At 50.3% G+C, this 15,430-nt stretch overlaps 1 protein-coding gene across 7 annotated transcripts in view; it reads left to right on the forward strand.

Moving 5' to 3' along the window:
• DAB2IP (DAB2 interacting protein) overlaps positions 1-15,430 on the forward strand; it is a 1,128,147-nt gene that overhangs the window by 521,804 nt on the left and 590,913 nt on the right. For all 7 annotated transcript variants that reach the window (XM_063935968.1, XM_063935966.1, XM_063935969.1 and 4 more), the window contains one exon: positions 9,292-9,395. In XM_063935968.1, the coding sequence (XP_063792038.1) occupies positions 9,292-9,395 (104 nt within the window). The remainder of the gene's footprint in view (positions 1-9,291; positions 9,396-15,430) is intronic.

Raw genomic sequence — 15,430 nt, forward strand, 5'->3', positions numbered from 1 at the left:
AGATATTTCAGATCCACAGTTTTAAGTGGTTCAAACCAATGTGATTTTAGGAAACTCAATACCACATTGAGATCCCAAGGTGCCACGGGAGGCACAAAAGGGGGCTGAATATGAAGCACTCCCTTTACAAAAGTCTGAACTTCAGGCAGTGAAGCCAGTTCTTTCTGGAAGAAAATCGACAGGGCCGAAATCTGGACCTTAATGGAACCCAATTTTAGGCCCATAGTCACTCCCGACTGTAGGAAGTGCAGAAACCGACCCAGCTGAAATTCCTCTGTTGGGGCCTTCCTGGCCTCACACCACGCAACATATTTTCGCCAAATACGGTGATAATGGTTCGCGGTTACTTCTTTCCTGGCTTTTATCAGCGTAGGAATGACTTCCTCCGGAATGCCCTTTTCCTTTAGGATCCGGAATTCAACCGCCATGCCGTCAAACGCAGCCGCGGTAAGTCTTGGAACAGACAGGGCCCCTGCTGTAGCAGATCCTGTCTGAGCGGTAGAGGCCATGGGTCCTCTGATATCATTTCTTGAAGTTCTGGGTACCAAGCCCTTCTTGGCCAATCCGGAACCACGAGTATCGTTCTTACTCCTCGAAGAGGAGGGAACACATAAACCGACTGGTACACCCACGGTGTCACTAGAGCGTCCACAGCTATCGCCTGAGGGTCCCTTGACCTGGCGCAATATCTCTTTAGCTTTTTGTTGAGGCGGGACGCCATCATGTCCACCTGTGGCCTTTCCCAACGGTTTACCAACAGTAGGAAGACTTCTGGATGAAGTCCCCACTCTCCCGGGTGTAGGTCGTGTCTGCTGAGGAAGTCTGCTTCCCAGTTGTCCACTCCCGGAATGAACACTGCTGACAGTGCTAGTACGTGATTTTCCGCCCATCGGAGAATCCTTGTGGCTTCTGCCATCGCCATCCTGCTTCTTGTGCCGCCCTGTCGGTTCACATGGGCGACTGCCGTGATGTTGTCTGACTGGATCAGTACCGGCTGGTTTTGAAGCAGGGGTTTTGCCTGACTTAGGGCATTGTAAATGGCCCTCAGTTCCAGAATATTTATGTGTAGGGAAGTCTCCTGACTTGACCATAGTCCTTGGAAGTTTCTTCCCTGTGTGACTGCTCCCCAGCCTCGAAGGCTGGCATCCGTGGTCACCAGGACCCAGTCCTGTATGCCGAATCTGCGGCCCTCTAGAAGATGAGCACCCTGCAGCCACCACAGTAGAGACACCCTGGTCCTTGGAGACAGGGTTATCAGTTGATGCATCTGAAGATGCGATCCCGACCACTTGTCCAAGAGGTCCCACTGGAAGGTCCTCGCATGGAACCTGCCGAATGGAATTGCTTCGTATGAAGCCACCATTTTTCCCAGGACTCGTGTGCAGTGATGCACCGATACCCGTTTCGGTTTTAGGAGGTCTCTGACTAGAGATGACAGCTCCTTGGCTTTCTCCTGCGGGAGAAACACTTTTTTCAGTTCTGTGTCCAAAATCATCTCCAGGAACAGTAAGCGAGTGGAAGGAACCAGTTGTGACTTTGGAATGTTTAGAATCCAGCCATGCTGTTGTAGCACTTCCCGAGATAGTGCTACTCCGACCAGTAACTGCTCCCTGGACCTCGCCTTTATAAGGAGATCGTCCAAGTACGGGATAATTAAAACTCCCTTTATCATCATTTCTGCCATTACTTTGGTAAACACCCTCGGTGCCGTGGACAGTCCAAACGGTAGTGTCTGGAATTGTTAATGGCAATCCTGTACCACAAATCTGAGGTACTCCTGGTGAGGAAGGTAAATGGGGACATGCAGGTAAGCATCCTTGATGTCCAGGGATACCATGTAATCCCCCTCGTCCAGGCTTGCAATAACCGCCCTGAGCGATTCCATCTTGAACTTGAATTTTGTTATGTAAGTGTTCAAGGATTTCAAATTTAAAATGGGTCTCACCGAACCGTCTGGTTTCGGTACCACAAACAGTGTGGAATAGTAGCCCCGGCCTTGTTGAAGTAGGGGTACCTTGACTATTACCTGCTGGGAATACAGCTTGTGAATGGCCTCTAGCACAGCCTCCCTGCCCGAGGGAGTCGTCGGTAAGGCCGATTTGAGGAAACGGCGGGGGGGAGGCGTCTCGAATTCCAGCTTGTACCCCTGAGATACTACTTGAAGGATCCAGGGATCCACCCGTGAGCGAGCCCACTGATTGCTGAAATTCTTGAGGCGGCCCCCCACGGTACCTGGCTCCGCCTGTGGAGCCCCACCGTCATGCGGCGGATTTGGAAGAAGCGAGGGAGGACTTTTGGTCCTGGGAACCTGCTGTGTGTTGCAGCTTTTTCCCCCTTCCTCTGCCTCTAGACAGAAAGGACCCGCCTTTTCCCCGCCTGTTTTTCTGGGTTCGAAAGGACTGTACTTGGTAATACGGTGCTTTCTTAGGCTGTGAGGGGACATGGGGCAAAAATGCAGACTTCCCAGCTGTTGCTGTGGAAACAAGGTCTGAGAGACCGTCCCCGAATAACTCCTCACCCTTATAAGGCAAAACTTCCATGTGCCTTTTAGAATCTGCATCTCCTGTCCACTGCCGAGTCCATAAGCCTCTCCTAGCAGAAATGGACAATGCACTTATTCTAGATGCCAGCCGGCAGATCTCCCTCTGTGCATCTCTCATGTATAAGACTGAGTCTTTTATATGCTCTATGGTTAGCAATATAGTGTCTCTGTCTAGGGTATCAATATTTTCCGACAGGGAATCTGACCAAGCAGCAGCAGCACTGCACATCCAGGCTGAAGCAATAGCTGGTCTCAGTATAACACCAGTGTGTGTGTGTATATAGATTTTAGGATAGCCTCCTGCTTTCTATCAGCAGGTTCCTTTAGGGCGGCCGTATCCGGAGACGGTAGTGCCACCTTTTTAGACAAACGTGTGAGCGCTTTATCCACCCTAGGGGAAGTTTCCCAACGTGACCTATCCTCTGGCGAGAAAGGGAACGCCATTAGTAATTTTTTTGAAATCACCAATTTTTTATCGGGGAAAGCCCACGCTTCTTCACACACATCATTCAATTCCTCAGATGGGGGAAAAACTATTGGTAGTTTTTTCTCCCCAAACATAATACCCTTTTTTGAGGTACCTGGGTTTATATCAGAAAGGTGTAATACCTCTTTCATTGCCTCAATCATGCCACAAATGGCCCTAGTGGACATTAAATTTGACTCATCGTCGTCGACACTTGCATCAGTATCCGTGTCGACATCTGTGTCTGCCATCTGAGGTAGTGGTCGTTTCAGGGCCCCTGACGGCCTTTGAATCGTCTGGGCAGGCACGAGCTGAGAAGCCGGCTGTCCCGCATTTGGCATGTCGTCAAATTTTTTATGTAAGGAGTCGACACTTGCACGTAATTCCTTCCATAAGTCCATCCACTCAGGTGTCTGCCTCGCAGGGGGTGACAACACATTTATAGGCATCTGCTCCGCCTCCACATAAGTGTCCTCATCAAACATGTCGACACAGCCGTACCGACACACCGCACACACACACACACACACACACACACACAGGGAATGCTCTTAAAGGAGACAGGACCCCACAAAAGCCCTTTGGGGAGACAGAGAGAGAGTATGCCAGCACACACCAGAGCGCTATAATAATACAGGGACTAACTGAATTATGACCCTTTATAGCTGCTTATTGTATTAAACTGCGCCCAAATTTAGTGCCCCCCTCTCTTTTTTTACCCTTTCTGTAGTGTAGACTGCAGGGGAGAGTCAGGGAGCTTCCTTCCAGCGGAACTGTGAGGGAATAATGGCGCCAGTGTGCTGAGGGAGATGGCTCCGCCCCTTTTTCGGCTGACTTTTCTCCCGCTTTTTTCTGTATTCTGGCAGGGGTAATTACCACATATATAGCCTCTGGGGCTATATATTGTGGTTATTTTGCCAGCCAAGGTGATATTATTGCTGCTCAGGGCGCCCCCCCCCCCCCCCCCTCAGTGACCGGAGTGTGAAGTGTGTATGAGGAGCAATGGTGCACAGCTGCAGTGCTGTGCGCTACCTTGGTGAAGACTGAAGTCTTCTGCCGCCGATTTTCCGGACCATCTTCATGCTTCTGGCTCTGTAAGGGGGACGGCGGCGCGGCTCCGGGAACGAACACCAAGGACGGGTCCTGCGGTCGATCCCTCTGGAGCTAATGGTGTCCAGTAGCCTAAGAAGCCCAAGCTAGCTGCAAGCAGGTAGGTTCGCTTCTTCTCCCCTTAGTCCCTCGCTGCAGTGAGCCTGTTGCCAGCAGGTCTCACTGTAAAATAAAAAACCTAATTTAAACTTTCTTTCTAGAAGCTCAGGAGAGCCCCTAGTGTGCATCCAGCTCGGGCCGGGCACAGAAATCTAACTGAGGTCTGGAGGAGGGGCATAGAGGGAGGAGCCAGTGCACACCAGATAGTACCAAATCTTTCTTATAGAGTGCCCAGTCTCCTGCGGAGCCCGTCTATTCCTCATGGTCCTTACGGAGTCCCCAGCATCCACTAGGACGTCAGAGAAATACTATTTTCTAAGGATTCACTTTCCCTTCGGTGACTGATGAGACGTGTAACGCGGATAGTGTCCCTGCTCCGACTACATTTACCATCACACGCGCCGCAAGGTGGGAGCATTTCTCCGTATCACTGGGTTCAGCAGCAAAAAACTCATCGCAGGTTTTGCTTTCCAGACTTGTTGAGCAGCCAGACGTTCCTGGTTCAGTTCTCTGCTGCTGTCCGTGGCCTGATCCGTGTCTGATTTCTGTGTCAGCTCCGGAGTTATTAGCAGATTTTCACCCAAACTCCACATCGTGGGTCATTATACTTACCAAAGTACAGGGCATGCAAAACCCAGGAACACAGGAGAGGGGAAGGAGGGGCAGCAGAGGGAAGATTATCAAGGTTTCCATCAGTTACTAGCAGGTATAGGATACAGTCATTACATAGATTCTCTCTCTCTCTCTCTCTCTCTCTCTCTCTATCTATCTATCTCCTATATAATAGCCCAGATCTGTGACTTTGTGCCTGTGTGTATAACGCATCTCTCATTGGGTTAGCAGCAGGTCTATCACACCCAGTCCACAGCTGATTGGGTGAGAAACACCCTCCCACACAGGTTACATCCAATGGGAGGCTCTGCCCTTTGGCTGCTGTGTTTTCACAGAGCAGGATTAGCAATGGGACTGATGGAGCTGCAGCGCCAGGGCCACACCCCAAAATAGTCCCCATGCATCTGCAGCAACACACCCTCCAACACTTTACACATAAACATTGATACACATTCGAAAAGGGGGCGTGGCCACATGTACAGCAGCGTGGCCACGCCCCTTTTCATATACTTTCAATGGAAGCTTGGAGAGTCAATAATCGGTACAGACCATAAAAAAAAGGGACTGTACCTGCCAAAAAGGTGCAGCTGGAGGGTATGCCACTGTATCTGCAGCAAGTCTCTGCGCTGTAGATAGGGGGGGGGGGGAAATCCTTTTACTGCAGCGTCCTATGTCCTGCTGCCAGTCCACCTGCCCCCTCCGGCATCAACAATCCCCACTCCCTAGCCGCGCCGCAGGTGGAACAAAAGCTGCTGTGGCCACCGGCATAGATGTGTATGTAACGCCCCCTGTACCAGTGACACTTACACAAGCAATACCCCGTGTACCAGTGCCGCTTACACACGTAACGCCCCCTGTACCAGTGACGCTTACACAAGCAATACCCCCTGTACCGGTAACGCTTACACAAGCAATACACCCTGTACCAGTGACCATACACAAGTAACATCCCCTGTACCAGTGACGCTTACACACATAACGCCCCCTGTACCAGTGACGCTTACACACATAACGCCCCCTGTACCAGTGATGCTTACACACGTAACACCCCCTGTACCAGTGACGCTTACACACGTAACATCCCCTGTACCAGTGATGCTTACACACGTAACGCCCCCATATACCAGTGACGCTTACACACGTAACGCCCCCTGTACCAGTGACGCTTACACACGTAACGCCCCCTGTACCAGTGATGCTTACACACGTGACGTCCCCTGTACCAGTGACGCTTACACATGTAACGCCCCCTGTACCAGTGCCACTTACACATGTAACGCCCCCTGTACCAGTGACGCTTACACACATAATGCCCCCCGTAGCAGTGACGCTTACACACGTAACGCCCCCCGTAGCAGTGACGCTTACACACGTAACGCCCCCTGTACCAGTGACGCTTACACACATAATGCCCCCCGTAGCAGTGACGCTTACACACGTAACGCCCCCCGTAGCAGTGACGCTTACACACGTAACGCCCGCCATAGCAGTGCCGCTTACACACGTAACGCCCTCTCTACCAGTGCCGCTTAGACACGTAATGCCCCCTGTAGCAGTGACGCTTACACACGTAATGCCCCCTGTACCAGTGACGCTCACACATGTAACGCCCCCTGTACCAGTGCTGCTTACACATGTAACGCCCCCTGTACCAGTGATGCTTACACATGTAACGCCCCCTGTACCAGTGACGCTTACACAAGTAACACCCCCTCTAGCAGTGACGCTTACAAAAGTAACGCCCCCTGTACAAGTGATGCTTACACACGTAAAACACCCCCTGTACCAGTGACACTTACACACGTAACGCCCCCTGTACCAGTGCCGCTTACACACGTAACGCCCCCCATAGCAGTGACGCTTACACACGTAACGCCCCCCTGTACCAGTGACGCTTACACACGTAACGCCCCCCTGTACCAGTGACGGTTACACACGTAACGCCCCCCTGTACCAGTGACGCTTACACACATAATGCCCCCTGTAGCAGTGACGCTTACACACGTAATGCCCCCCGTAGCAGTGACGCTTACACACGTAACGCCCCCCATAGCAGTGCCGCTTACACACGTAACGCCCTCTCTACCAGTGCCGCTTAGACACGTAACGCCCCTGTATCTGTGCCGCTTAGACACGTAATGCCCCCTGTAGCAGTGACGCTTACACACGTAATGCCCCCCTGTACCAGTGACGCTTACACACGTAACGCCCCCTGTACCAGTGCTGCTTACACACGTAACGCCCCCTGTACCAGTGATGCTTACACATGTAACGCCCCCCTGTACCAGTGATGCTTACACACGTAACGCCCCCTGTACCAGTGATGCTTACACACGTAACGCCCCCCTGTACCAGTGATGCTTACACATGTAACGCCCCCCTGTACCAGTGATGCTTACACATGTAATGCCCCCTGTAGCAGTGACGCTTACACACGTAACGCCCCCTGTACCAGTACTGCTTACACACGTAACGCCCCCTGTACCAGTGATGCTTACACATGTAACGCCCCCCTGTACCAGTGATGCTTACACACGTAACGCCCCCTGTACCAGTGATGCTTACACACGTAACGCCCCCCTGTACCAGTGATGCTTACACATGTAACGCCCCCCTGTACCAGTGATGCTTACACATGTAATGCCCCCTGTACCAGTGACGCTTACACACGTAATGCCCCCTCTAGCAGTGACGCTTACAAAAGTAACGCCCCCTGTACAAGTGATGCTTACACACGTAAAACACCCCCTGTACCAGTGACACTTGCACACGTAACGCCCCCCATAGCAGTGACGCTTACACACGTAACGTCCCCTAAACTACAGCTCCAAGCAGCCCTCAGCGCCGAAGCATTCCGGCCCTTAGGGCTGCTGGGAGCAGTAGTTTATTGAATACATCTTCTTCCCTGTAATGCGGCGCGTTGGGACACTGGGGCTAACAATAGTGACTGGCTGCTGTGCGAGTCTCCGGGAGATCCACTGCCAAAGGGAGGACAGCAGCTTAGCTGCTGACAGGAGGAGAAGCATTACCCGCCCCTCCCCCACTCACAGTACCTCCGGGCCCCATCCACGGCACACTCACCCAGCCCCTCCAGCACCTGCAGTAGCTCCGGACCCCCTCCCCCACCTGCAGCAACCCCGCACTTGCCCCTCCCGGCGCACAACCGCATCCACCCCTCCCCCACCCGAGGCACCCCCGCAACTGCTCCTCCCCACCCGCGGTGCCTCCAGACCCCCACCTGCGGCACCACCGCACCAGCTCCTCCCCCACCTGCTGCACCACCACAACCACCCCTCCCACAGCACCCCCGGATCCCATCCACGTCTTCTCCGCACCCACCACTCCCCCAACCAAAGCACCTACTAGGTGATTCATCAGGCCCTGCGTGCGCTGTTCACACCGTTGCAAGGGGCTTCCACCCCTTAACCATTGCACGCCCTTTGTCCGTGCAATATTTAACCACTCACACAATTATGATTGGAGGTAATACTCCATGTAATAAAAATATTGCACGCCACAAGGGTGCATTTTTAAAATGAATCAATTTGTTCTGAGTCTGTTAATAAATTTTTTAATCATCTGTTTGTCTAGATAATGATTAATGGTGTTCATTATTTCCTATATTTAGCGCCCTCAGATCTTGTTTTGTATATATATATATAGTATATGTCTATACTTAATGTACAAATGGGACTTTGTATGCGCCAAATACCAGAATAGCCACTTGAAACAGTAGATTGTTAGCTCTGAGGGAGGAAGGCAACCACAAGACCGCCTGCCGCGATCCTGGCGGTCACAATGCCGACACCGGAATCCTGACAGGTGGTGAAATGTCGCCGCAGGAATACCGGCTCCACATGCTTTTCTCTCTCTGTAGGTGTCCACACCCATAGAGGGAGAATACAACCTGTTGTGAGCGCAGCCAGCCACCGTGTCCACAGTGTGATGAGCGCAGTGAGTCCGCAAGGAGCTTTCTAGAGCTCTCGCTCCGCTGTCGACGCACTGGCGGCTGGGATGCTGCTGTCGGTATCTTGACCGCTGGTAAATAGTATGTATTCCCGGTGGGATGCGGTGTGTTTGAATGCACAAAGCCCTGGTAACATATGATATATGTATGTATTTATATGTAATATATACTGTGTATATATAATGTACGTGTAGAAATGTATTTTTTTTTTTAATCAAGGGTATAATTTCTAGTGTGTAAATATGAAATACAGCAGAACGTCCTGGCGTTATCCAGGCTCTCAGGCAGCAGTTGGTAATTGGCGTCTCCGTCTCTGCGGAATCCTAATGAGTTATTTCTCCGAGCCCGTGTCGCATGTCACGGAAAGTAATTTGCAGCTGCGGCTGGTGCGAGAATGGCGCATACTGTAGTGCCACCTATGTGCATTTTATGTGAATTCTGTGTAATCTTCCAGATCTGATCTAATCTGACACGTATCCCTGTTGTTCTTTGCAGAATCCCCACCTGAGAAGTCAGGGCGGAGGCGGAGCATGCCGGGGAGCTCGGCGGATAAGAGCCCCAGTATGGAGCACAGTGCCACCACTCCATTCCGTGTGACGGTATGATTACTTCTCTCCTCTCTGATGTATAGAGCACATTGATGCTACCTAGAACATAAATTCCTCCGTTTCCTGATCTGCACAAATCTCTGCTCGCTGTTTCTGCCCTGCGTGCTGTTTCTGCCCTGCGTGCTGTTCCCGCCCTGCGCGCTGTTCCCGCCCTGCGCGCTGTTCCCGCCCTGCGCTGTTCCCGCCCTGCGCGCTGTTCCCGCCCTGCGCGCTGTTCCCGCCCTGTGCGCTGTTTCTGCCCTGTGCGCTATTCCCGCCCTGCGCGCTATTCCCGCCCTCGCTGACACATCAGAGGCATGACTTTGCTTTCAGCGGCTCAGGAAGCGTCAGAGGCCGCAGCTTGTGATACAGCGCTACACACCCTTCCATTTTGCTCGCAGCGGGAACGCAGATATTGCAGTCTTATCATTGTATACTGTATAATATAACTTATAAAGCTAATCTCTCATGGGGTAGGGGGGTGGGGAGGGGGCACCGTAGGTCCTCCCAGATGATGTAAAACGGGGCTATTCAGCATGCGGCCCTCCACCTGCTGTGGGACTACACATCCCAACATGCCCTGCTATCATTTTAGCATGCCCTAATAGCAAAACTGTGGCAGGGCATGCTGGGCTCTGTAGTTACACAGCAGCTCCATGGCTGATGTATTTATCGGGTGGTCTTCTGTATACCGGCGGTCGGGCTCCCGGCGCTCAGTATACCGGCGCCGGGAGCCCGACAGCCGGCATACCGACACTTATTTTCCCTCGTGGGGGTCCACGACCCCCATAGAGGGAGAATATAATAGTGTGGCGCGCGTAGCGCGGCGAGCCCGCAAGGGGCTCATTTGCGCTCGCCACACTGTCGGTAAGCCGGCGGTCGGGCTCCCGGCGCCGGTATGCTGGTCGCCGGGAGCCCGACCGCCGGCCAGCCGTAGTGAACCCGTATTTACCAGCACCTGCAGTCAGAGCTGCCTCGGCCCCCCCAGTATGGATATAGGCCCCTATTTAAAGGTTATACGGGTGACGGGTGTATAGTACCCCGACATGTAATGTAGTCATTCGTTACTCTGCTAAATCACTGATACGGGATCGGTATGAAATACCGGTGGTTGAGATGCCGGCAGTCACATGACCGACGGCGGGATTCCGACACTGAAGATCTCGACATCTGAGGGGGTATTTTGACCCACCCCTACCCTAACGCTCCGGTATCCGTTTGGATGGTCGACCAGGTTAAGGTCAACAGTCAGTCATTAGGTTGACCACTATTGGTTGACATTGACGTGGTCGACACGGACATATTGGACACATGAAAATGGTTGACATGGCTTTCTTGGAAAAAAAATTAGGTCTTTAACTTTTTCATACTTTACATCCACGTGGACTACGACTGGGAATAGTAACCGGCACCGTGCCCGCAGCATGGCGAGCGAAGCGAGCCATGCAAGGGGCCGCGGTGCACTAATTGGGGTTCCCGGTCAAAAACGGTTAAAAATCTTCGTTGACCTTTTCATGTGTCGACCTGTCCCGCGTCGACCATTTTCATGTGTTGACTATTAGTCCATGTCGGCCAATAGTTGTCGACCTAATGAATATCAACCTTAACATGGTCGACCATTCATACCAGAACCGGTGTCTTCCAGGGATCACCACCCCCTAACCCTCCCAACCCCACATCCCCCAGGTCCTAACATCAATCCCCATTACTTACCATTGGGATGTCTCCGGCGTGGTGTCAGGGTTCCGGCGTCCGTCACATGGCCGCATCCCGCTGTACCAAGATGTAATTATTGCATGTTATATATAGTATACATATATATAGTATCTGTCAGGGACGCACTTTGTATAGAGATGGACACTGTAAACACTGACCGCGCTCCGTATGATATTGTCGCTGGGCTGCTGCGCGTCTCATGATAACGGAAGTGTCATATTATTAATAAAGAGATTATGTTTCTGCACGTTTTAGGAACATGGGGGCAGATGTATTAAACAGTGATAAGTGGCAGGTGATAAAGCACCAGCCAATCAGCCCCAATATGTAAACTGACCGTTAGGAGCTGATTGGCTAGTGTGTTATCACCTTGCACTTATCACTGGTTTATGACTTCTCCAGGCTTAGTACATCTGCCCCCATGGTGGCCTAATAATAGCCTCCCTACTGTTGGGTCTACATAGAACGCAGGGGTATTCAACATGCCGCACTCTTCCTGCTGTGGAACTACACATCCCAGGATGCCCTGTCGTAGTTTGGCTGTTAGAGCATGATAAATCTGTGACAGGGCATGCTGGGATGTGTGGTTCCACAGCAGGCAGAGGGCCGCATATTGACTACCCCATAGGCTTGAAAATCTGAAGAGCTTTGAGGGTTGGAGGCGACTTCTCCCGGCAGCATTGTGTAAGATGGGCTTGGGGGGGCGTCCCCACAGATATCCGTCATTCTAGAGTGAGTGGTTACAGGTCCGGTCTCTGCTGTTATTCTCACTACTAATAGGCGTTTATAGAGACCTGCGGAGGAATGGCGGCAGCGCTGCAGTCACCGTGCGTGCGTGGGTTTCCTCCGGGTACTCCGGCTTCTTCCCACAATCCAAAAATATAATGGCAGGTTAATTGGCTCCTGATAAACCATGAACCCTAGTGTGTAAGCGTGTGTATGTACATGTGTAGTGTGTAAGCATGTGTAGTGTGTAAGCGTGTGTATGTACATGTGTAGTGTGTACGCGTGTGTAAGCGTGTGCATGTACATGTGTAGTGTGTAAGTGTGTGTATGTACATGTGTAGTGTGTAAGTGTGTGTATGTACATGTGTAGTGTGTATTTACATGTGTAGTGTGTGTATGTACATGTGTAGTGTGTAAGTGTGTGTGTATGTACATGTGTAGTGTGTAAGCATGTGCATGTACATGTGTAGCATGTACATGTGTAGTGTGTAAGTGTGTGCATGTACATGTGTAGTGTGTAAGTGTGTGCATGTACATATGTAGTGTGTAAGCATGTGCATGTACATGTGTAGTGTGTAAGCTGTACATGTGTAGTGTGTAAGCGGGTGCATGTACATGTGTAGTGTGTAAGCGGGTGCATGTACATGTGTAGTGTGTAAGCTGTACATGTGTAGTGTGTAAGCGGGTGCATGTACATGTGTAGTGTGTAAGCGGGTGCATGTACATGTGTAGTGTGTAAGCGAGTGTATGTACATGTGTAGTGTGTAAGCGGGTGCATGTACATGTGTAGTGTGTAAGCGGGTGCATGTACATGTGTAGTGTGTAAGCGTGTGTATGTACATGTGTAGTGTGTACGCGTGTGTAAGCGTGTGCATGTACATGTGTAGTGTGTAAGTGTGTGTATGTACATGTGTAGTGTGTAAGCGTGTGTATGTACATGTGTAGTGTGTAAGTGTGTGTATGTACATGTGTAGTGTGTAAGTGTGTGTATGTACATGTGTAGTGTGTAAGTGTGTGTATGTACATGTGTAGTGTGTAAGTGTGTGTATTTACATGTGTAGTGTGTGTATGTACATGTGTAGTGTGTAAGTGTGTGTATGTACATGTGTAGTGTGTAAGCATGTACATGTGTAAGCATGTGCATGTACATGTGTAGTGTGTAAGCATGTACATGTGTAGCATGTACATGTGTAGTGTGTAAGTGTGTGCATGTACATGTGTAGTGTGTAAGTGTGTGCATGTACATATGTAGTGTGTAAGCGTGTGCATGTACATGTGTAAGCTGTACATGTGTAGTGTGTAAGCGGGTGCATGTACATGTGTAGTGTGTAAGCGGGTGCATGTACATGTGTAGTGTGTAAGCTGTACATGTGTAGTGTGTAAGCGGGTGCATGTACATGTGTAGTGTGTAAGCGGGTGCATGTACATGTGTAGTGTGTAAGCGAGTGTATGTACATGTGTAGTGTGTAAGCGGGTGCATGTACATGTGTAGTGTGTAAGCGGGTGCATGTACATGTGTAGTGTGTAAGCGTGTGTATGTACATGTGTAGTGTGTACGCGTGTGTAAGCGTGTGCATGTACATGTGTAGTGTGTAAGCTGTACATGTGTAGTGTGTAAGTGTGTGTATGTACATGTGTAGTGTGTAAGCGTGTGTATGTACATGTGTAGTGTGTAAGTGTGTGTATGTACATGTGTAGTGTGTAAGTGTGTGTATGTACATGTACATGTGTAGTGTGTAAGCATGTACATGTGTAAGCATGTGCATGTACATGTGTAGTGTGTAAGCATGTACATGTGTAGCATGTACATGTGTAGTGTGTAAGTGTGTGCATGTACATGTGTAGTGTGTAAGTGTGTGCATGTACATGTGTAGTGTGTAAGTGTGTGCATGTACATGTGTAGTGTGTAAGTGTGTGCATGTACATGTGTAGTGTGTAAGTGTGTGCATGTACATATGTAGTGTGTAAGCGTGTGCATGTACATGTGTAGTGTGTAAGCTGTACATGTGTAGTGTGTAAGTGTGTGCATGTACATATGTAGTGTGTAAGCGTGTGCATGTACATGTGTAGTGTGTAAGCTGTACATGTGTAGTGTGTAAGCGGGTGCATGTACATGTGTAGTGTGTAAGCGGGTGCATGTACATGTGTAGTGTGTAAGCGGGTGCATGTACATGTGTAGTGTGTAAGCGAGTGCATGTACATGTGTAGTGTGTAAGCGGGTGCATGTACATGTGTAGTGTGTAAGCGGGTGCATGTACATGTGTAGTGTGTAAGCGAGTGTATGTACATGTGTAGTGTGTAAGCGGGTGCATGTACATCTACCTACCTCTACATTCCTACCTCTGTCTGTCTGTTTTTACCCAGTTTTGTTCTATTACTGTTGTTCTAATTGTAAAGCGCAACGGAATATGCTGCGCTATATAAGAAACTGTTAATAAATAAATAAATAAATGTACATGTGTAGTGTGTAAGCGGGTGCATGTACATGTGTAGTGTGTAAGCGGGTGCATGTACATGTGTTTAGGGAAGACTAGATGGGTCTAGTGGTACTTATCTGCCGTGTTTCTACAATATAGCATATCCAGACAGCCTCCCGGTGCCTGTACTTCCAATGTCAGTGCCTCCTCCTAGTGACAGTACCTCCCTCTACAGCTGGTACCCCTTCCTACTTTCGGTGCCTTCATTTAATGTCAGTACCCCCTTCTGGTGCCTATACTTCTAATGTTGTTGCCTCCTCTTAGTGCGTGTACCTTTGTCTACAGCTGGTACTTTCATTTAATGTTTGCTCCTTCTTTGGGTCTTCCTGGTGTCTGTGCCTCAAATGTTGGTGGCCCTTCCTATGTTTGTTCCTCTTCCCAGTGCCCGTACCTCTATCTACAGTAGGCACCATTTCTTAGGGTCTGCACTCCCATTTGTTGTCTTTACCTCCTTCACGCACCTGTATCTCTCTAATGTTGGTGCCTCTTCTAAGTGTGGACACCTCCTCCTCGTATCTGTACCTCTATCTACCGTTTGTACCACCACCTAGTTCAATCACCTCCTGATAGTACCTACACCTCTGTCTAATGTTGGTTCTTCCTCTTGGGGCCTGTACCTCTAATGTTGGTGCCTCCTCCTGATGCCTCTTCCTAGTCTTTGTACCACCTCCTCCTAGTGTCTGTACCTCTATCTACAGTCTTTACCACTTACTAATTCGGGCACCTTCTCAAAGTACCGGCACCTCTGTCTAATGTTGGTACCTCCTCCTAGTGCCCTAATGTCTGTACCTCTTACTGGTGCCCGGATCCCATGTGACGGATAAACGTATGAAATGTGTCTCGGATTCTGTATCTACCCCAGGGCAGTGTGAATTGTGTGGTGTACCTGCGCCATCAGCCTCTACATATCTTGGCTTTAATGATGGCAGGCACCCTGGAGGTTACATTATCTCTCTTCCCCAGCAAGGCAGCCCAGTGTGAATGGTGATCAATAGACCTTTTGGCCTGTACATCTCTGAGCATTGATTTTATCCGTGGCAATAAATTGTCTGTCTGTGTGGTCTAATCCCTATCAGGAGACGTCCTCGCCACGGACGTGTAACAGCGATTCAGACGTTGTCCGCAGCT

Source organism: Pseudophryne corroboree, chromosome 8, assembly GCF_028390025.1.
Source record: "Pseudophryne corroboree isolate aPseCor3 chromosome 8, aPseCor3.hap2, whole genome shotgun sequence".
Lineage (NCBI taxonomy): Eukaryota > Metazoa > Chordata > Amphibia > Anura > Myobatrachidae > Pseudophryne > Pseudophryne corroboree.